This window comes from Mauremys mutica, chromosome 3, assembly GCF_020497125.1.
Source record: "Mauremys mutica isolate MM-2020 ecotype Southern chromosome 3, ASM2049712v1, whole genome shotgun sequence".
Taxonomy (NCBI): Eukaryota; Metazoa; Chordata; order Testudines; family Geoemydidae; genus Mauremys; species Mauremys mutica.
The window spans coordinates 38,253,701-38,277,453 of record NC_059074.1 but is presented as its reverse complement, the minus strand read 5'-3'; the positions used below and the strand labels follow the sequence as shown (position 1 = coordinate 38,277,453).

At 40.3% G+C, this 23,753-nt stretch overlaps 1 protein-coding gene across 1 annotated transcript in view; it reads right to left on the bottom strand.

The window, feature by feature from the left end:
• PXDN (peroxidasin) overlaps nt 1-23,753 on the bottom strand; it is a 139,255-nt gene that overhangs the window by 33,238 nt on the left and 82,264 nt on the right. The window contains exons 13-18 of the mRNA XM_045011683.1: nt 21,979-22,091; nt 18,334-18,490; nt 9,015-9,123; nt 8,289-8,446; nt 3,685-5,188; nt 2,837-2,971 (exon numbers count right to left, since the gene is read on the bottom strand). Of these exons, the coding sequence (XP_044867618.1) occupies nt 2,837-2,971; nt 3,685-5,188; nt 8,289-8,446; nt 9,015-9,123; nt 18,334-18,490; nt 21,979-22,091 (2,176 nt within the window). The remainder of the gene's footprint in view (nt 1-2,836; nt 2,972-3,684; nt 5,189-8,288; nt 8,447-9,014; nt 9,124-18,333; nt 18,491-21,978; nt 22,092-23,753) is intronic.

Here is a 23,753-nt window from a genome sequence, read left to right as displayed (position 1 = left end):
CCCTCCCTGCCTTTCTCGTCCTACTGCATTCCCTTTCAAATGAGTTGTCTCTGTTCACCTGCTAAATATATTTGTCGACTTCTTCGATTACTTTCCCGTTTACAGTGATGATTCCTGCTGCACAATGCTCATTCCACATCCACTTCATCTTCGAAGTGTACACTTCCAACCCGATATCATGTGAAAGTGTTTGCAATTACTGCAATTTCTCCAGTTATCCTGTGTCTTTTGCCAATATTACACAATCAGCAGTGAAGAGAAGATGCGTTAACTGTTCTCCGTCAATTCTGATTCCTTTTTCCCAGTATAATTTCTTTAACTGCGACTCCAGTACTGCTGAAAACAGCTTCAGTGATTGTCTGACTCCTCTATGTATAATAATAATGCACAGGACATTGAATAATGTTATCTGTGTCAAACAATTGCAGTTAATTTCTTCCAGCAGGTCAATGTACCTCGGGTCGATTCCAATTTCGTTGAGCGCATTGAGTACAGCGTTAATCTCCACCAAGTCAAATGCCTTTTTGTAGCTGACAAATACAAGATACAATGGTACTTTGTATTTCTTGCATTTTTTCAAAGAGCCGCCGAACTGAGCAGATGTGATCAATTGTTGAATACCCTGAGCGGAAACCAGCTTGTTCTCTGGTTTCATGCATTTCAAGATCCTTCTTAATCCAATTGAGTATGACTCGGGTGAAGATCTTGTGAGAGGATTGTGATCAGATGGTAGTTGCTCAATTCTTTTGGATCACCTTTCTTCATCGTAGTCTTGTTTCGATTTCTTCCATGCATCTGGAACATGCTTGCTACTGATGTAGACAGTATCTTCAAGGGTTATAATAATACATAAAAAAACCCTTTATCTAAAGTGGTTTGTAACCAGGCCTGCTCTGTCTTAGGGGCTGGCATGTAGCCGCCAAGAAATGGACAATAGCTCTTTAATCTTTTATAGAGCGTAGGGCTTTATCAGTTCTTGAGTTATAACCTTCAAATGGGAGGACCTCGGTAGCTGCCTGGACCTCCTTTGTACTCTTGAAGACTGTAACCATGAAGCCCTGTGCATGGCAGTGGAGTTTGTCTTGATTGTGCTGCCATGTCCAATGCGTCTTATGCTACCAGTTGTCCCTCAGCTACAAAAGACTTAGGTTCCTCCCTAAATTCTTGAATTTATGTGTCTACCATGTGATGCAGAAGTTCCTGAAATTTTTTAAAATAGTCAGACTGAATGGATGTGGAGTGCACAACTGCTTCATCTGGTGAGGAAGAGGAGATCACTGCTGAGATCAAGTGCTTCTCTATTTGCAAGTGTTCTTCCTCACTTTCCTGTTCTTACTGGGGTATAATGTGAGTCAGTGCCAGATGTCCTTCTCAAGGAACCACAAGTTTCACAGGGAAGGGAGATCAATATCTATTGGTGGTAACAGAGCTAGGTTTCCTTGCCAGATCACTCAGTACCAGGAATAACTTTGATGCTAAGAAAGTCAGTGTCAAGAGCATCCATGATTACCTATATTACTACTGAGAGGTTGGTGCCGGCAAAATGTGGACTGCTGCCTGAGACAGCACCCTCTGGGCTCGGGGACCAGGTTTTGCCAGGTTGTCAGAGGGGCCAAATTTGGGCTGTGAACTACCCTTTGGCCAAGTAGTGTGAGATCTATGCCTCCTTTTATTAGGTTCCAGGGAGGGTAACCAAGGCCTGCACTTACTGTGGGAACTATGTCCCTTCTGACCCCTTTCAGACAACTAAGTGAAGGATATGACTTGGCTGCTCTGCTAGTCTCAGTGGATGAAGTTTTCTTTGAAGAGTGAGCCTGGGAGCTGAGTTGGGCAGCAGGTCACAGGAGCACTGACTGAGGAAGCCTGCTGAGGCCCAGTTGGCTTTTTTTCCCTTCTGTTCTGAGGAAGCTTGCACTGAGTGCTCCCAGAGAAAACATTTAAGATGGGCCTCTCTTGCCTTCTACATGCTTTTGGAGAAGAAGTAACAGACCTAGCATCTATTGGGCAAATGATCCTCTCCAAGACAAAAGAGGCACATTCAGTGTCTGTCATTAAATGAAATAGTTGCTTCACAGGAAGGGCAAGTTTTGAAGCCCAGGGGCTTCATTTCAGCCATAGCAGCTAATCTCCATTAAGGTGGGAAAAGTCCCAAACACTAAGAAGAGGGTTTTGTTGTTCTTTTTACATATAGCTAATAGGTATAAAAAACAAAAAACAAAAACCACGACAATAACTATGCTAGTATTACTAGCTAACTAGTCACATACACACACAACTAGTAAGGTTACACAGTATGCAGAGAAGTGGATAATACAGGGTTTCCATCTTGCAGCCACAGGAAGTAAGAGTGCAGGAAAGGGCCCAGTGGACATTGCTGCCCAACAGAATCCAATCTCACACATATGGATGCATGTGCATCGGAAATGGAATACACGTGGACAATCACTGAAGAAAGTTTTTCTTCAATTTACAGTGAAGTAGCCTGAGTAGTAATTTGCACAAGGCCAGTCAAGCAATGTCAGAAATAGGAAAGTTAGGAGTTCCTGGGTCCCAGTCCCCTGCTCAGTCAGCTACACTGTATTGCCTGTTGGAGCTTTATATGCTATTTTCACCATAAAAGATAACAGGTCTTAAAAATAAATAAGCATAGCTGTTATTTCAGCTGCTTTGACAAATTATAAAATCATCTTTTTATCACTTTCATTTCTATAGTCAGATCATAAAAGAAAAAGAAAACAGTTTGGATTTGAAAAAAGTCACTAATTTAACAATTTAAAAAATGAAAAAAAATCTATTCTAAATTCACTTAAGTTTTCCATGGGCATTTTGGCTTTACCTGTCTCCATCTCGAAGACGTTTAAACTGTGTACTCAATAGACACATCAAAGTTGGCCCCAATCGACTACCAGGAACTAAATCTTCTACCATAAGAGCAGGAAATAAATCTATGTTCAGAGGTGAACCATAGAGCCTATAACAAGAGAAATACAAATAGATATGTTAAAATTATACATTTATAAAAGCATTCAGTATTACGACAAAACTAAGGGTAATTATTCTGAACTATTCACAGCAAAAATGACCGTGATATTAAATAACCTTTAGCATTCTCTTCCTGCATTGTGCTGCACTTAATTCAAAGAGGTTTTTAAGGTCAGGCTTAACAAAGCCCTGGCTGGGATGATTTAGTTGGGAATTGGTCCTGCTTTGAGCAGGGGGTTGGACTAGATGACCTCTTGAGATCCCTTCCAACCCTGATATTCTATGATTCTATGAAAACTGAAGATATAAATACTATCATGAGATTTCAGTATTAAATGTATTTAGTTTTTTTAAATATCACTCATAAAAAAAAAAATCTCCTATGGGTGTATACATGAATACATGGTCTCTGGATGGGCTCAGCTTCATGGAGTTCCTACAACTCAAGGAGTGGAGGAATCAGATCTGTGTAAGTCTCACTGGGGGAAAGACATTCTGTAGCTTATGCAGGTACTCGGGAACCCTGAGCCTTCCATACATGTCTCCTGATGTTGGCAGGAAGTTTTGTGGGATATTCCCTTTATACCTTTCCTAACAAATACTTCCTTCTAGGTTAGACATTTAAATAATTATTTTCACATGCACATTTAGATATAAAAGTACATTTGAATTTTTAACTGTTAACCTTCACCTCAAGCTCACCTGCTAAGTTTCTCCCTGATTTCAGGATTCCTAATTTCGTTTTTCAGATCTTCAAAAGTATGAGCTGAAGAAAGATTACAGTAAACTCTAAAATCATGGTAGGGAGGAATTCCATGATCTCTGCCTCTCTGAATATTCATAGCTGCCAGATCTAAAGCCACAGTACGTGCCATGGAGAATAGTCTCTCTGTTAATTCTGTATTGAGTAACTGTGATGGTACTCGCATCTTACCAGCAACCCCAAACAATCCCCTTAACAGTGGATCAATGCCTCCTTCATTTACAATCCGAAAGGGAGAGAAGAATGCCTTATGAAGAGGTATATGGCCTTGCAGAATAGGTTCAAAGTTTTCATCCAGCCGATACAGTAAGGGATTGATAAGTGTGTGACCAAACCTAAAAGCGGCAGTTGCAAACTCATTAGTTATGCCAGAATTAACATTGGGATCATAACCTTTATATTCGCCAAGCATCTTCATGCCTACCTCTCCAAAGATCTTAGGTAGCCAATGGTTGTATGTTATATGTTGCATTTCTGCACCAACAATTTTGCGTGTTTCATGATATATTGTGTCCCCATCCCAGTGTGGGTTGAGTTTCAGTAACTCTGTAGCAATTCTGTTGTGTTCTCTAAACCACAATGTATGCATACTGGTAAGACCCAGCTGCTCATTAGCACGATGATCCCCAGCTAAGAAGCAAGGAATTGGGCTCTCGTTTTCATCTCTCATGCATTCTGTTGGTGGACCAGTAGCAAATGGAAGAAGAGGCTTGCCAGATCTCTGTACAATGCCCTGTCTCAGAAGACCCCTTTGACTTGCCAAGTCTCTGATTTCTTGTGACTCATGGTCTGAACTGCCATACACATTGGATGCATCTATATATGAAGTCAGCTGGTTAATCTGTTCTCGTGGGTAAACAGAATTCATTAGAAGAGATGTCATGCCACTTCCACAAACAGGACTGGAGCGTACAAAAAACATGCACCGTGCACCATTTCTAACTCGGGGGTCATTTGGTGGTACCATGATTGAGAAACATGGAGGATCATTTGTACAAACTGAACTGCAGTGCTGACCATCAGAAAACCTGGCTTCACTCAGAGCTGCAACTGTGGAGTCAAGGTCATGATCAAGAAACTGACCCCACTGCATTAGAAAGTGAGTAAACTGATCATCAGGGGTTATTGTTTCAGTTCCTATTAACGATGTTGAAACCAAGCGAGGCATGGGGAGCGTGTATCCATTATAGCGTCTATTAGATCCAATGCCCCTAGGCAAGTTAAATCCATTTTCATAGACTGACTTTAACAACCGTTCAAAGGCTGTCAGAGAGGCACCCCACATCGGATGCTGCAAGTTATTGCAAGTTCCATCATGTGTCCTGTATTTCTGGTGAAAGCACATATCTGAGCAGTTATTCACTCGTCTATGGGCTGTGCAGCCTGACAGATTAGCTATCAGGTTCAAGTATTGTGGAGATACAAGATCGTTATAGTGATAGCCTGAAACAGAACAGAAGCAAAGGGAAAATTAAAAACTTATCAGATTTTGGATACAATCATCTTTTGGTTTAAAAAAATTCCATACACCCTTGGACAAATTCAAAGGAAAAAGAATTTGCATGAAACCAATGATAAAAAGCTTTTCAAAAGATCTCATCTCCCACTTAGTCACCTAAATTAAATAGGCAGATTTCGAAAGTACTCAACAACAAACATCTCCCATTGAGAATAATTTGAAAATCTGCCCACTTCATTTAGATGCCTAAATGGGAGATGAGCTTTTCTGAAAATCTGGTCGTAACTGGATGTTGAGAACATCTGAAAATGTGCCCCAAACTAACCTCAGCTGAAGCTTTTCTACCTCAGAACTCTGTTATCTTATACAAGCTTTTGATTACTTCAAAATATATATATTACTATTATATATTATTTTATGTTATATAAATATTACAGCAATACAAGAGATACACACACCCTCCACCCTGCTCAGAATACAAGTGCCCCATTATGCTAGGAACCACAAAACACATCGGTAGGTGTGGTCCTTAATCTTACAATCTAATCAAAGACAAATGAGCGTAACGAACAATAGGCAGGAAGAGGGGAGGAGGTTAACGGTAATAAAATAATGTGTTTACAGAGGCTAACAGCGTGCACAATTAAATGGTAATCACTCAAGAATAATGATCTGAATGCAAAATTCAAAGAGTAGGTGTCAGTTATCTGCCCTACAAATAATATTTTAAGGACTATTCTGGTCTCTGAAACACGGTACACCATGGTGCAGAATCATCACTGGCTACTAAAGACCAGAACATAATACACTGTTTTGAGGATTTTTAACACTTTAAGATGAGGATGTTGTGGCTCAGCTACTCCAAGGCCTGTCCTTGTAATCAAGTCACCCTTTCAATAACACCCCTTTCTAAGTTATCTTCATTTATTATAGTCTTCTGAATCTCTCTTTCCTTTTGCTCTTTTCTTGTGTACAGTTGAGATAAATGATTGTATGTTGTGGTAATCCTAGTTTCCATCAAAATTTCTGAAACACGGGTGTGAGCAGAATCAAACTTCCATGTTTTTGGACAAGCTGGCCTGCAAAATTAATTTTTGCCACCATACTCCAAATGTAACACAGTCCTGTCCATTACCACTATATATAAGCCTGGTTTAAGATTTTTTTCTGAAGTGTTAGCAAGATGATTCTTTGGGATACAGCTGACATTCAATAGCTTCATTTAGTCAAAAGTTCATAGATTGGCAATTGTTAGGTTCCCCCAATTTTTCTGCTGCAAAAGTGGGACCCAACCACTTGGTTTTTTCAACTTTAGTAGCAGCTTACATTCGTTAGCTTTGAAAACACAAACCAAACAATTGCAAGGACTAGGGTTAGAAACTTAGGGGGGAGGGGTGTTTAAATGAAAACAGATTCTCTTTACATTTCTAGTTTTCTGAAATCCTGGGGCCATGGTTGTGGATTTTGAAGGGACCAAAAGCCAGGTCTGGTTGTGAATAGATATAAAATGTTGTCTGAGATTATTAGCTTTGAATTTTTAAATGAATTCACTTTGGCCATGCTCACGATCCTATTGTGTTCACTTTCAGCGAACATTAGAATGGTTGTTTTTACTAGCATTAAAGTTGATAAAAATTAAATTTCAGTGTTCCATACATGAGTATTTATGAAAAAAGAATGTTAGATTTGGGTGCACCAGTATTTATACTACAAATGCTTGCATCCAATCATGGAACAAACAAAAAAACCCTCTATTTAGCCTAATAAACTGCAATTTCTCAAATGTTAAGATTCAAATACTTGCAATCTGTAGTAAAAAAAAAAATATTGAAGAAAATGTCAAATAATTCTGAATGATTAGCAGCAAACTCAATGAAATTACGATCTGTTTGTGAATGTTCTGTACTCAAAGAAGTCAAATTTGTGTGACAAATTATTCCTTGCAAATTGTTTGCTCAGCTTTATGAGTAATTGTCCATTTTTACTAACAAATCTTATAGTGCTCTAATTCTACAAAGCTTACAGTCTTTGGCCTTGTACATACTGGCCTAATTCAGGGTCACAGTTAAAATTTTAGAAAGTTACAGTGAAATTCTTAATTATAAAAGTAGCATTTATAAGTAAAAATATTTCCTCAGATTCCAGTCTAGCTGTAACATTTGGCTACATGCCACGTCTCAGAATCTCTCCTAAAACTCCATCATTTCCAAACGCTTTAGTCATAAGTCTCACGCACTGACATATTGTATATCAACTGCCAAAAGCAAGAACTTATAGGCACGGCAGAACAATTAGCCTACAGTTCTCTTTGCAAGTGTGTTTAGCTCTAAATTTTCAGGCTGGGCATTATAATTCTGAATTACTTTTTTCTTACTATTTATAAAAAAAACAACAAAATACATATTTCTTAATAGCAAATTAAATTTGAGAACAGACTACCAGGAAACTGTTGTAGCTTAGTTTGACACTGTACTCTGCTTTAAGAACAAGTAACAATTACTTCAGGAAAACTGGTACAGAAAATGTAGGAACACTTGTCTGTAAAGTGATCACAAACAGTGCACATATCTTTGCTGTTATATTATATACCCTCTGTGATAAGCTAAACAGGGATTACCATGTTTTCTTTTGATGCAATAACCAATACAAATACTGTCTTAACATACTGACAAATACTGAAAAATTCTAAATCTTGCTAAGAAACTATTAGCCAAATTCACCCCTTTGTTAACACCCATCCAACCCCATGTACTTGAGGTGTGTTAGTTTTATCTTAGGGAAGAATTTGACTGCATCAATTTTTTCCTTAGTATGTCAAATAGTGAAGAATTAAAATAACGTACCAGCACATCTCAGACAAACAAGGTACATCAAAATATAGCAATGTGTGAATCAAGGACCCAAGTGAGCAATCTTTATTCATGTTGGTGAGCTCTTGCACACTCAAGAAGCCGTAATGACTTCAACAAGAGTAACAGCTGCACAATGGGGCACAGAGCTTTTAAAATTAATACTCCTTGAAGCATAATGAATTGAAATGGCTTATACACTAGAAAACACAGAAAGTAAAGTAAAGGTACTGACTTGTTCCATTTAGGTCAACCATTAAACCATCTTGTACATGATCTTGAATTAGCTGTAATGTTCTTTCAAATATTTCTCCAGCTCTTGCTTGCTCGACAGTGTAAGGATCTCTTGGGTATCGAAACAAGGCTAGCAAATCATTTGGAGAACGAGGACGACTAACAGATAATTGAAAAAATAGTAAGTGTGTACACAAGTACTGTAAGACTACAAATGGTTTAAAAAGTTTCAGAAACTTAAGATATCACTAGACGTGATTGACTATACCTTTGTTACTCATCCCAAAATGGAAGGCAAAAATCAATAAAAATAAATATCTACATTTAATACAAGAGGACTGAAAAACATATTTAAACATGCAAATAGATTAAATTTGTATTAAAATGCATTAGATCCAACATTAAAATACCAGTAGGCTTTTGAATAAAACCAAGCTTTTTAAACGAGTTGGTTCCCCCAAAATAACTGAAATAACCTATTAGCTAAATTTGTTTGTTGGGGCACTTAGTGCAGTTTTCATTTAAAAATATGGCCTTCTTGCTAAATTGCTAGAACTCCAGAAACTACCAGATGTTAAAGTTTGATATTTTAAATCATTATATTGTCTCATCTTTCAGATGTGTAATAGTATTGTAGTCAAATAGGTTTACTGATTGTAGCATTTCTTTCAGCATACCCAAAATTAATTTTGACTTGCCCATAAAAAGCCCCCAAATGATATGATACCTGTCAAACAAATGTGTACGTGTTGAATTTATAGCTCTGTCAACTGTTGCAATTGCTTCAACAATTGATGTTGCTACAAATGGATCTCCATTTCGACTGACATCAGGAACTAGAAAAACACAAAGCTGCATATTACTGCAAAAATTACTGAACACAAAAAAGTTACTCATAAAAGCAATGTCTAGACACTACATCATTTCAGTTTTACAAAGAAAACCACATTTCCTTAAGTTTTACTTCCTCCAAATTTAAAATTACTAATCATTTGGGAATTCTATTGAAACACATTTACATCCCTGCAGAATTAAATTTTGTTTTGTTCTGAAATGCCAGTTACAAATAAATGTTCAGTTAAAATGAAGCTACTGTAAAAACAAAGCAGTGTGTGAAAAACAAAACTATTTAAGTAGCTGTTAAATAGTCTTACAATTGTTATACAAACATGACCAAAGCAAAAAAAGTGAAGTCAATATTCTAGCTCAGCTTCTGCAGCTTAAAAGTGTTTGCGACCAAAAGCCTATCCAGCATCCACTAAAGTCTATGGAAACATTACCATTGATTTCAATGGATATTGGATTGGGCCCCAAGCATATGTGTTTAAGTGGATAACATGAAACACTACAGTCAAAAGCCACATATTTATAGGCTTCATTTTTAATTTTAGAACACGTATTGCTGTATTACATAATTTCAGAGGTAATAATAAAAGGTAATAAGGTAATAGGTAATAATTGGAGATATACCAATCTCCTAGAACTGGAAGGGACCTTGAAAGATCATCGAGTCCAGCCCCCTGCCTTCACTAGCAGGACCAATTTTTGCCCCTGATCCCTAAGTAGCCTCCTCAAGGATTGAACTCACAACCCTGGGTTTAGCAGGCCAATGCTCAAACCACTGAGCTTCCCCCCCCCCCCCCCCCCAAAAAAAAAAAAAAAAAAAAAGCAGCCCCCTCAAGGATTGAACTCACAACCCTGGGTTTAGCAGGCCAATGCTCAATGCTCAAACCACTGAGCTATCCCTCCCCCCATAAAGGGGGCTTTTCCTGAAAAGCTACTTAGAGATTCCCAAGTAGCTTTGGGGAATCATTCATGGTTATCATCTTGGGCTCTCTCTAGGAAACAAGACACACCAATTTTGGGGGCTTTAAATCTTTGTTTTATTTTCAGCATTATCTAGCCTCAGAAAAGTAGGCCAAAGATCACAAGCTCAAAGACCACATACAAATCTTCATAATGCTAGCAATGCAAGATCTCATGAGTCCATTAAACTGCCTTTTTATGAAATGTTTGGTCAGCAACTGCTGCTATTGAAGTGCAGCTGGGTTCATACAATCTACACCTTAGTGCCTCTCTCCTACCCTGTGTCGGAGGCCACCAGATCCAGTGGCAATACCGAAAGATTCCCCAGAAAGGTTGGTAAAGTGACACTGAGAGAAAAGGGGGGAAAAGAGGCAGGTTTTCAGTAGGTGCCTGATCTCTTTGATCATTACCTACCTCATACAGTTGTTATGAGGCTTAATGTTTGTAAAGGCTTTGAGATCTTCAAATGAAGATGCTATACAAGTGAAAAGTATTTTATGAATAGAGTAATAGCACTGTTACTTTTAATGTGAGAACACAGCGAATACGCCATAATGGGATGGGTGACTATACAAAACCAACTTTAACTCTGAACATCCTTGCTCTTGTTAGTTTGACATGAAAGTTTTACTTGACTGTAATATTTTTGTCCAATGTGCTTTTTAAAACTCCCAGCGCACTCTTCAGAGCAAGGTTTCACTACCTTTGCATAACTGGAAGCTCAGTGTCTGGCTCTATTACAGCTCTAGTAGAGTGGTCTTTCTGAGTAGCGATAAACATGCTTGGAAAAATAATTTTGGGGATCTGTGATGGGATGTGCAGCTCCCCACACCAGCCCTGCCAGAGCTGAATTAGACCAGGTGGGCCCAATCAGCTAACTAGGCTGCAAACAGTGGAGCTTTAATCTGAAGGCAGCTAAATAGACAGAATTTCACTTGTGAGGGACAGGTGGGGTTTCTATAAAAGACAGGAAATTGGAAGCGGAAAGACTGGCAGGGAGAAGGTTGCAGTTACTCCCTGCGAGAAAGGAGTTGTGTCTGAGAGGCTGCAGAGACAAGTTGCCTAAAGTTACTCCCTGGGGAGAGGGAGAACATAACATAAAAACAGCCATACTGGGTCAAACCAAAGGTCCATCTAGCCCAGTATCCTGTCTTCCGACAGTGGCCAATGCCAGGTGCCCCAGAGGGAATGAACAGAACAAGTAATTATCAAGTGATCCATTCCCCTTCACTCATTCCCAGCTTCTGGCAAACAGAAGCTAGGGAGTGAAGAGACTGTCAAATCCAGAGAAGTGGGGAGGGCCAGGAGGTATGGAAGCGGCTCAGGGAAAGACAGTAACATGCAGGGAATAGGCCTTGGCTCCTGTGTAGAGGGACCCTGAGCTGGAACCCAGAGTAGCAGGTGTGCCCAGGTTCCCCTGCCAGCCACAGTGGGAAAGGCACTGTGAGGTAGTGAAGTGAAAGACTGCCTGAGATTACTGTAGAGCAGGAACTTTGATACACATCTAGTCTCTCTCCCCCTCTCCCCCAGAAGGCTGGAGGGCTGACTCTCAAAGAGAAGGTTGTGGTTCCTAACATGAGAGAACAGCTGCAGAGGAGAAACAGATGGGGTGTAACTGCAGAAAGGGGCATCAGCCTGACTGAGCTAATCCCCAGAACCGCCAGGAGGCGGCACCAGCAGTGAGTAGAGCAGCCCGTGACAAGATCTAAACAATGGAAGCAATGGTCGGATGTCTAAAGACATTTTTGCATTATTTTAATTTTGTTTTAAATATTCGCTACCAATTGATCATGAAGGATCCTATTCTCTTCTACTCCTAGCCTCATTCCCAATCTCCTACCTCCCACCAAGAAACGATACCAGATTGCTCCTCAAGCTTTGTTTATGAGGGGAAGTTTGTAAGAAAGTTTGATTTGCATCATGCTTTGAAAATAGTCTGAGGCTGCAGTCTGAGTCTGTGCGACATCGAGGTGAAGAGAATTTTGTTGGCTATGACTGGGTGGATGTTGTGACATAGGAAGTCACATAGGCCACACAGAGGCCCCAGGCAGAATCTGAAATTGAGCCCCCCCATATCCTTCCAAAAAAAGGCCCCAGACAGAGGCCCCAGAAAGAGGTTTGGGGTTGTACAGTGAGCCAGCTCCACACTCACCCTGTAGCAGCAGCTTCTGTTCCGCAATACTAGGCACAATTCCCTGCTCTGGGCATTGCAACCTAGAGCACAGAGTCACAGCTCCACTCATGTTTGGCCCAGTCACTCCTCTGTCCATTATGACGGAGGGGTAGGCAGGCCAAATTTGAGTGAGTGGCACTGTGACCCCTGGTGCCAGCTCGCAACACCACTCAGTTTGGGGGCCATCTTAAACAGGGTCCCAGAGCAAATTGCCCCTTTTGCACTCCCCCCTGGGTGGCCCTGGACACAGAAGAAGAAGAACTGAGATTAAGTATCAGTTAAATATATTAACTAACCTCCTCATTTTTGCATAGTTCCCCTTTCTGAAATTATAGTTCATATATAAGTATATATAGTACATTCCAGTCATAAATTATTGTGCAGTGTAGCGTGGCCACATTTCACTGGATTTTCAGGTAATATAAGTGGCTTATACCTTGTTTTCTTCAGATGGTTAGGTAAAATGTAGCCATCCTTCCTTGTTCATGCCAGAGTTAACCGTGGCTTTATCACCCCAAGGTTGGACTTCTTCAGTGCGTTTTGTCTGATGATATTATTCAGTAACACTGAAGAACATTGTGGCTACTGCTTATTGGACCTGGTTAGACTTAGTACATTACATCTGCACTATGTGAATGGCACTGGCTTCTGATTTGTTATGGTGCAATTCAAGGTTTCATTTGAGACCTGACTAACTTAAGGAACTTTCTCTCTATGAATCACCATGGAGGCTGAGATCAGCTGATACCTTTGTACACTGTCACTAGATTTGCATCCCTCATTCCCTGGAAATAAAGATTTTTCAGTGAAGGTCTCCCAACTCTGCTATTTGTGTCCTCTGGTATTCTGACAGAGCTCAAGTTCATGACATTCAGAGATCGGAGCACATCACTTATTTTTGGTCAGAAATGTGTTTGACTATGGATCACTGATGAAGCAGTACATGGGGGGAGGGAGCTTTGAATTGTCTATTACATGCAATATAATTTTATGCATTGCATATTTTTTTTATGTTTATGTGCCAGAGGCCAGGGCAATCAGCACAGTAAAACATTTATATAAAGTTAGCAAGAGCAAAACAGAATTCAGGACAAGAAACAATAACCAAATATATATATTTTTTAAATATGTAGTAGCTTGTGTTCATTTTATATTACACAGATATTGTGCCATTCTTACCTAGATTTAAATTAGTTAATGAAAGGAAAAAATGTGTACTGTATTGTGTAAAATTTTCAATGAAAAAACAGTTACAATCAGTAAGAAGAGCTTTGGGATTAGTCTATATAAGATCATGGAAGAGTTACAAATGATTTTGGTAGTCTCTCAGCCAGCCTATTATTTTTGTTTATATTTTTACTAATTTGTTTTTACACTGGCTTCTTATAAAACAATTAAAACAACAAAGGAATGGCCATACTGGGTCAGACCAAAGGTCAATCCAGCCCAGTATCCTGTCTACCGACAGTGGCCAATGCCAGGTGCCCCAGAGGGAATGAAAAGAACAGGTAATGATCAAGTGATCTCTCTCCTGCCATCCATCTCCACCCTCTGACAAACAGAGAGGCTAGGGACACCATTCCTTACCCATCCTGGCTAATAGCCATTAATGGATTTAACCTCCATGAATTTATCTAGTTCTCTTTTAAACCCTGTTACAGAGTCCTAGCATTCACAACCTTCTCAGGCAAGAAGTTCCACAGGTTGACTGTGCGCTGTGTGAAGAAGAACTTCCTTTTATTTGTTTTAAACCTGCTGTCCATTCATTTCATTTGGTGGCCCCTAGTTCTTATATTATGGGAACAAGTAAATAACTTTTCCTTATTCACTTTCTCCACACCACTCATGATTTTATATACCTCTATCATATCCCCCCTTAGTCTCCTCTTTTCCAAGCTGAAAAGTCCTAGCCTCTTTAATCTCTCCTCATATGGGACCCGTTCCAACCCCCTAATCATTTTAGTTGCCCTTCTCTGAACCTTTTCTAATGCCAGTATATCTTTTATGAGATGAAGAGATGTTCTCAGTGGTAGAAGATGACAGGACAGGGAGTAGTGGTCTCGAGTTGCAGAGGGAGAGGTTTGGGTTGGACGTTGGGAAGAACTTTTTCACAAGGTGGTGAAGAACTGGAGTGGGTTACCTGGGGGGGTGGTGGAGTCTCCTTCCTTGGAGGTTTTTAGGGTCGGGCTTGACAAGGCCCTGGCTGGGATGATTTGGTTGGGTTTGGTCCTGCTTTGGGCAGGGGGTTGGACTGGATGGCCTCCTGGGGTCTCTTCCAACCCTGAGATTCTATGAAGAGACCACATCTGTATGCAGTATTCGAGATGTGGGCGTACCATGGATTTATATAGGGCAATAAGATATTCTCCGTCTTATTCTCTATCCCCTTTTTAATGATCCCTAAAATCCTGTTTGCTTTTTTGACTGCTGCTGCACACTGCGTGGACATCTTCAGAGAACTATCCACAATGACTGCAAGATCTCTTTCCTGATTAGTTATAGTAAATTAGCCCCCATCATATTGTGTGTATAGTTGGGGTTATTTTTTCCAATATGCATTACTTTACATTTATCCACATTAAATTTCATTTGCCATTTTGTTGTGCAATCACTTAGCTTTGTGAGATCTTTTTGAAGTTCTTCACAGTCTGCTTTGGTCTTAACTATCCTGAGCAGTTCAGTATCGCCTGCAAACTTTGCCACCTCACTATTTACCCCTTTCTCCAGATCATTTATGAATAAGTTGAATAGGATTGGTCCTTGGACTGACCCTTGGGGAACATCACTAGTTACCCCTCTCCATTCTGAAAATTTACCATTTACCATTCCTACCCTTTGTTCCCTGTCTTTTAACCAGTTCTCAATCCATGAAAGGATCTTCCCTCTTATCCCATGACAACTTAATTTACATTAGAGCCTTTGGTGAAAGACCTTGTCAAAGGCTTTCTGGAAATCTAAGTACACTATGTCCACTGGATCCCCCTTGTCCACATGTCTGTTGACCCTTCAAAGAACTCTAATAGATTAGTAAGATATGATTTCCCTTTAAAGAGACCATGTTGACTTTTGCTCAACAATTTATGTTCTTCTATGTGTCTGACAATTTTATTCTTTAGTATTGTTTCAACTAATTTGCCCAGTACTGATGTTAGACTTACCAGTCTGTAGTGGGTACAGAAGCTGATTTAAAGGACAGGTTACAAACCATAGTTAATAGTTCCGCAATTTCACATTTGAGTTCTTTCAGAACTCTTGGGTGAATGCCATCTGGTCCCAGTGACTTGTTACTGTTAAGTTTATCAATTAATTCCAAAACCTCCTTTAATGACACTTCAATCTGTGACAATTCCTCAGATCTGGGAATCTCCCTAACATTCTCAACTGTGAAGACTGAAGCAAAGAATTAATTTAGTTTCTCCGCAGTGACTATCGTCTTTAAGTGCTCCTCTTTTATCTGGATTGTCCAGGGGCCCCACTGTTTTTTTAGCAGGCTTCCTGCTTCTGATGTACTTAAAAAAACATTTTGTTATTACCTTTTGAGTTTTTGGATAGCTGTTCTTCAAACTCCTTTTTGGCTTTTCTTATTACATTTTTACACTTACTTTGGCAGTGTTTATGCTCTTTTCTATTTACCTCACTAGGATTTGACTTCCACTTTTTAAAAGATGCCTTTTTATCTCTCAGTTTCTTTTACATGGTTAAGCCATGGCGGCTCTTTTTTTAGTTCTTTTACTGTGTTTTTTAGTTTGGGGTATACATTTAAGTTGGGCCGCTATTATTGTGTTGTCATAAATATAAACGGAAGGGTAACAACATTCCTGTATACAGTACTATAAAATCCCTCCTGGCCAGAGCCACAAAATCCTTTTACCTGTAAAGAGTTAAGAAGCTCAGGTAACTTAGCTGACACCTGACCAAAAGGACCAATAAAGGGACAAGATTCCCCTTTCAAATCGGGGGGGGGGGGGGAGGAGGGGAGGCTTTGTCTGTCTGTTCTGTGTGCTTGCCAGAGACGGATTAAGAAAGCGAGCAATCCAACTCCATTAGGATTAGTAAGTACTAGCAAGGGAATGCGTTAGCTTACTTTTATTTTGGCTTGTGATTTTCTCTGTGCTGAGAGGGAGGTGTATTCCTGGTTTTCTTTTTGTAACTTTAAAGTTTTGCCCAGAGGGAAATCTTCTGTGTTTTGAATCTGACTGCCCTGTGAGATTAGCTTCCATTCTAATTTTACAGAGGTGCTTCTTTTAACTTTTTTCTTCCTAATAAAGTTCTGGTTTTTTTGTTTGTTTGTTTTTTAAATCTGATTGGGTTTTTTTAGTGGTCTAAAAAACCCCAAGGTTGGTTTGTGTTCATCTTGTTTATTCTCAAGCCTCCCAAGGAAAGGGGGTGTAGGGCTTGGGGGAATATTAGGGGAAAGGAGGAACTCCAAGTGATCCTTTCCCTGAGTTTTGTCTAATCACTTGGTGGTGGCAGCATTACCTAATCCAAGGTACAAGGGAGAATTTGTGCCTTGGGGAGTTTTTAACCTAAACTAGTAGAAATAAGCTTAGGGGGTCTTTCTTGCGGGTCCCCACATCTGTATCTTAGCTTGAAAAGTGTCCAGGCAGCTTGCAGGGATTTCACTCTAGTCACGTACCTTTTAATTTCTGTTTAACTAACCTCCTCATTTTTGCATAGTTCCCCTTTCTGAAATTAAATGCAACAGTGTTGGGCTGCTGAGGTGTTCTTCCCACCACATGATTGTTAAATGGTATTATATCATGGTCACTATTTCCAAGCGGTCCTGTTATAGTTACCTCTTGGACCAGATCTTGTGCTGCACTCAGGACTAAATCGAGAATTGCCTCTCCCCTTGTGGGTTCCTGTACCAGCTACTCCAAGAAGCAGTCATTTAAAGTATCGAGAAATTTTGTCTCTACATTTCGTCCTGAGGTGACATATACCCAGTCAATATGGGGATAATTGAAATCCCCCACTATTATTGAGTTCTCTATTTTGATCGCCTAATTTCCCTTAGCATTTCCTTGTCACTATCACTGTCCTGGTCAGATGGTCGATAATAGATCCCTACTGTTATATTCTTACTAGAGCATGGAATTACTATACATAGAAATTCTATGGAACATGTAGATTCATTTAAGATTTTTACTTCATTTGATTCTACATTTTCTTTCACATATAGTGTCACTCCCCACCCCCCAGCACAACCTGTTCTATCCTTCTGATATATTGTATACCCCGGAATGATTGCGTCCCATTGATTGTCCTCACTCCACCGGGTTTCTGTGATGCCTATTATATCAATATCCTCCTTTAAAACGAGGCACTCTAGTTCACCCATCTTATTATTTAGACTTCTAGTATTTGTGTACAAGTGCTTTAAAATCTTGTCCCTGTTTATTTGTCTGCCCTTTTCTGATGTGTCAGATTCTTTTTTATGTGAATGTTTCTTCTCTGATCTGGCCCATACTTTATCCGCTTCCATCCTCTCCTCCTGACTAAAACCTAGAGAATCTCTATCAATAGACTCTCCTCTAAGGGAAGTCTCTGTCCAATCCATTTGTTCCTCTGCAGCAATCGGCTTTCCCCCCATCTCTTAATTTAAAAACTGATCTGCAACCTTTTTACCTTTAAAAATGCCAGTGGATTTATTGTCAAGTCATTCCCAAAAGTCAGTTTGTGCATGGGACTAGCAAGTTCAGATAGAGCCAAAAAATATCTCAAGAGGAAGCTAGTGTGGCCTCCTGTGGCCCAAAGCATTCTTTTGGACTTCAGTCATGAATATGCTCCAAGAATGCTAGGCCATGAAGTCACATAGATGCTTGAATATTAGAGATTTTGGCTGACTTATTCCCCAAGGACCAGATTTTGAATCTCTTACTCACATTGGGGAGCCATTATTCACCTGAGTAGTCTCACTAAAATCAACACAATCACTTAGGTGAGGAAGGAGTTCACAAGCTGGCCTTTGGTGTTGAAACTGCATTTTTATGCCTTTAAGGTTAAACAGTATAAATTGTATGATCTAACTCATATCTTGCTACCCATTATAATTTATAAACCTTACCATTAACACTTAGCACCATGCTAACTGAGGAGTATCCAATAGTATTCCGGGCAACACATTCATATCGACCTTCATCAGCTGTTCCAACATCACGAATGGTAAGAAATCCCTCCGGACTAACGTGAAACTTTCCGCTTTCTGTTACCTGAACTCCATCCTGCAGCAAAGCACAATGTTCAGTTATTCTGAATGTTTCATCTCTGGCAATTTTATTAGCATTTTAAATTGGTTTTAGATTTTAAATATTTTTTTTCTTATAGCAGTGTGAACTTGTTCTGAGAACAGTAATAGATTATCTTTATTTCAGACCAATTTTATACGCCAAGTCAATCATTTAAATTAACCCAACAGAAATCCATTAATAAATCTCAGAGAAACTTTTTTTTAATAGTTTAGATAACAAAATTTACCAAGAAAAAGCAGCATAACTCACAGTACTGCACAGTTCTACTGAGACAGGATGGTTTGCATGCAGAACAGTATACGGAATGTATTTATTATGTCTAGGAACTTAAAAAAGCAATATAAAATATCCTCACAGTTGTGTGCCCTTTCCATATAAAATGCAGGCCCAACAAATACTAAAACAAGACCCTGTGGGGTCATATACTGTAGAGCAGGGGTCGGCAACCTTTCAGAAGTGGTGTGCCAAGTCTTCATTTATTCACTCAAATTTAAGGTTCTGTGTGCCAGTAATACATTTTAACGTTTTTAGGTCTCTTTCTATAAGTCTATAATATATAACTAAACTATTGTAGTATGTAAAGTAAATAAGGTTTTTTAAATGTTTAAGAAGCTTAATTTAAAATTAAATTAAAAAGCAGAGGCCCCTGGACCAGTGGCCAAGACTTGGGCAGTGTGAGTGCCACTGAAAATCAGCTCGTGTGCCGCCTTCGGCACGCGTGCCATAGGTTGCCTACGCCTGCTGTAGGGAATGGATTGAATTCACTTGAATACAAATTCTCATTCATATTCACTTGAATACAACCTCCTGTAACTGAATGCTTTGGCAAAATGCTAATTATCCTCAGAGGAGGGAGAACAGAAACACTCCATTCAGACTCCTTTCCTCCTCTCTAATACTGGGAAAAGAGGAAATCCTAGTCCCCACTCATGACAGAGGTACCCAGTAGCCCCTCTGCTGGCACTCAGCCCTCCAGCCTGATCTGAGTACCCCAACCATTTCACGGGGAAAGAGAGGAATATTGCCAATAATTCAGCAGGAAGGCGGAGTTCAGTACCCTCTCCACAGGGCCATAGCTCTGAACACATTTCCCTGTGTTCTGTGCCTTCTCAGTACGTTGTTGTTGCCTCTCAGCTAAGCAGTGGTTGACCTTAGGGCCTTGCTGCAGGTCAGTTTCCATTATTGGAGAGAAACTGATGTCAAGTGCACTATCATTTGTTTATTTCCACTATGTAATGTTCTCATCTGCACTGTGTAGGCGAGTTCTGTTATTTTTCAACCACAACAGACTCCAGAGATGCCTACACATATTTGAAACTCCTGTTTAGTCATGCTGAATAGTCACCAAGAACAGCTGCCTTTATCTCTGTCCCACAAGGTTGCCCATCGTCCTCCCAAAAGCCAAGGGACTATCTGCTGCAGAGTCAGTGGAGCCGAGACACAGCCTCCTTCGCCTGGGCAGCTCTGTGCTTGCAGAATGAGTGGGGGCAGTAGCATGTAACCAAATGTGCCCCCTATGCTTCACCTCTGTTTGGAGGGGAGAAATCCCCTCCCCCCAAAATGTGCCCATGGTCGCCCCCAATAACCCCTCCCAGTGTGGCTTCCCTTTGCTTCCCTGCCGTTTTCTGTAGGGAAACACAGAAAATCTGTGGGCAGAGGGGAAGGAGAGGAGGTGCGTGCCATTTTCTGCGCATGTTGTATACTTTATTGTAGGCACTAAATTTCAGAAATCTCAGTGGTCATTGTAGATTAGCTCCAGGGTTTTCAATCCAGTGTCCTCATGGAAGACTCAGATTGCAGTTGAGTGTGAATACAGCAACAATGGCAGGATTCAGCAGAGGTTTTATTTTTTTAATAAAGTAAAGGCTACTGGGCTTCTCAACCACCAGAAAGGGGTAGGGAGCAAGGCATAGTGGTGATGAGGGCTCCCTGGCTTTTGCCAAAATGAGATGGGACAGCAGATACTGTTCCCTGCAGGACATATAATGAACATTAAGCTAAAATTGTCAATCAAATTTTGAATAATTGATTTTTATTTAAAAATGTATGGAAGTGCTTATTGCAAGAGATCAAGAGAAAAAAATACAAAACAAAATAATTAAAAAATTAGAAGCCAACCAACCCAGATACACAATCATCATATGAAACATAGGTGGCAAAAGGCAAACCTGTTAACCATCAGGAAAGTCAACTACCAAAAGAAATCAATTAATCATTGATAGAAAGAATGGGAATAAAACAAGATTAGCAGATGCAACTAAAAAATAAAAACCGGAACCACACAAACCCAAGAAAGGAAGGAGGCCAAAGAACTGTGGAGAATAAGGCCATCAAAGTGCAGTGAGTCCCAATTGAAAGTGATATTCATCTAATACACATGTTATGTATCTGCAGTCATTTACAAAAAACATGCTTTTGAAAGTTGGAGCATATGGGGAGACTTGTTATGCAACAATTAAAGCAGTATTATAGTGGTATGAGAATCAAGGAAATTCAAGATTCATATTGGCACTTTATTCTTAACTCATGTAATTGGACACTAGTACAGCGTAGCATGCTATACATGATCATCCGCTGTTGTCAGATTCCTGCAATGGTTAAGACTACAGTGGAAATCGAAGACTGAGTGGGAGGCCTGCCTGACTTTTCTTGCTTTCATTAGTTTTCATTTGTTTAAGTTAATATCATCTCCGTGTGAGATTTCTTCATTACGATGCTCTCATTTACAGAAAATATTTTTAAAAGATATTTGTCAAAGAAGCACAGACAGAAAGGTACAATTCAACAACTTCACCATGAGCCACCAACCACTCTCCTGGTTGAAGTTACAGTACTGTCTAGGGCCTCCACAATGCTAGCAAAATGTCTGCAAGCAGTCCTTATCCTATTCTTGATATAGACTTGTAATTTTCAGAGCTGCACAAAACTGAAATAGAAAAGCCTTTGCAATACCTTTGAACATCCTTTTTCAAAATGGGATGTGAATTTTAGGCACAATTCCTGTATTAGAGGTGCTCCACAGGCCTGATCTATTCCTAAAATTTAGATCAACCTAGGTACAGCGCCCAGGGATGTGAAAAATTTCACACCCTGTGCAATGTACTTAGGTCACCCTACCCACCATTGTAGATGCAGCTATGTTATGGCCTCTTGGAGAGACTGATTACCTACATCAATGGAAAAACCCTTCTGTCATTCTAAGAAGCATCTACACTACAGTACTTCAGTGGCACAGCCACTGTGCAATAGCTGTGCCACTGTAGCGTAGACAAATTCTCAGGTTAAGGACCTACACTCTGAACACCCTTGGCAGCACAGATGCCTGAGCTGCTGATGTCATTTGAGGTTAGACACAGAACAAGCAACAATCAGCCACAGCACGCCTAATAAAGCCTGATTTAACTGTGGTGAAATCTGAAAAAGTCACTGCATTCTAAAGCAATCTAACAAAGATTTATTACCTTATTCCATGTTATTACTGGCTCAGGCTCTCCTTGAGAACTGCATGGAATCTGAACGTTTGTGCCAACTTCTACTGTCATATCACTCGGAACGTTAGCAAACACAGGAGTAACTAAAACAATGTTACATGGACACAATAAAAAATGTGAAAGTATTTTAAGTTTATACAATAAAGAAAATTACAACGGCATAGCTCAAAATCACATACAACAACTTAGCTGAACGAATGCAATAAGAGCTGCATATACAACAGTTGAGTCTTTATTATGGCACTAAAAACAGGAAAACTTTTTCAAATAAACTACTCATCCTATTATTTGCACACAAAAAGTTCAGAATAAGGATTGTAGGTGGGGCTCATACACCACCTATTTCCCCAACCCTTCCCATTATAAGAACCTCTTTTCAGTTGCTTGTTACTTTGCCAAACTTTAACCACTGGGCTGAAATTTTCCATTTTCCTCAGGCTGAATTTTTGTTTAAAAAATTTTAGGTAGAATAGTGCAGCCACTTCCAAGCATGAAGCTATGTAAAAATATGTTGTTTTGCCTATGTTAAAATGCTTATTGTCCCTGGAGATCTTTTTTTAATAGTTCTACTGCCATGCTTTGGAGCAGGCACTTGAAATCTGACAGGGGTATGTATGGCCTTTCTGTGAGGGATGTGCTTTTCCTGGCCAATCTGACCAAATTTTTTAAAATTGGAAGACTTATTTAAAATTTTGCAGTTCACAAATGCTCTGTTAAAACAACTTAGATTTTACCAGCTAAATCCCCCCAAAGATTCAATGCACATTGGGCATGTTCCAGTCAAGATGTGAGCAGGACTTACCCTGTGATTGCAGCTATGGGCTGCTACAGGCCATGCTGGGTCCAGGCACAGGAACGGAGAATTGGGAGACACTCCCCTGTGCTTTCAATAGGCCCCCTGCTAGGCCTAGGAAGTATGGAGGAAAAAACTGAGTGATTTGAATACAGAGGGGACAAGAGCTGGACCTGGGTGGGCAATGGGGGAGTAGACTGGGATAAACAGCCAGGTGGTGAGAGACTGATTGAAGATTGGCAGAAGGATGAGAGGGAAATTGGACTGATGGGGGAAACTTGGTCAAGCTAGGCAAAGAGACTTGGTCCAGGTATCAGGGAGGTGAGGGGGACTGGGACTAGCTGGACAAGAAGACTAGAAGCCAAGCCAAGAGGGAAGGGGCTGGAACCAAGTATATGGATGGAAGACTGACAACAGATGAGGAGCTGCAGTGGGGACTAAGAAAAAGGATTGTCTGAGCAAGGACCAGTGAGATGGGGGAAAGAAGGGAAGGGTAGACAGATCCGATGAGAAGCAAGGTGCATAAGGAGAAATGGGACTGGCTGGACAAAGAGACTGGGACAAGCAGCTGGTGGGAGTGAGGGGGAGACACTGAGATTGGACAAGGAGCACAGGAAGGGAGGTTGGGACAGGAAGCTAGTGGGGACGGGGAAGATGGATGCGGGGAGCAGAGAAGAGACATCAGATGAGGAGCCAAGGGTGGGAGAGATTGCGACTGGCTGGGACACACAGGTAGGCCACAGGGGGAGAGACTGGGAGTGAGAACAGCGAGGTCGTCCAAAGCGGTGAGACTAGGACTTGCTGGGCTATAAGACTGGCCCTGGGATGAGAAGCCTGAAGAGTGGATACTGGGACTGGCTAAGTGAGGAGAATGGGACTGGGATGAGAAATCAGGAGAGAGACAGGATTGGGACAGGTTGGAGGGGACAGGACACAAAGGGTCATGGCTGGG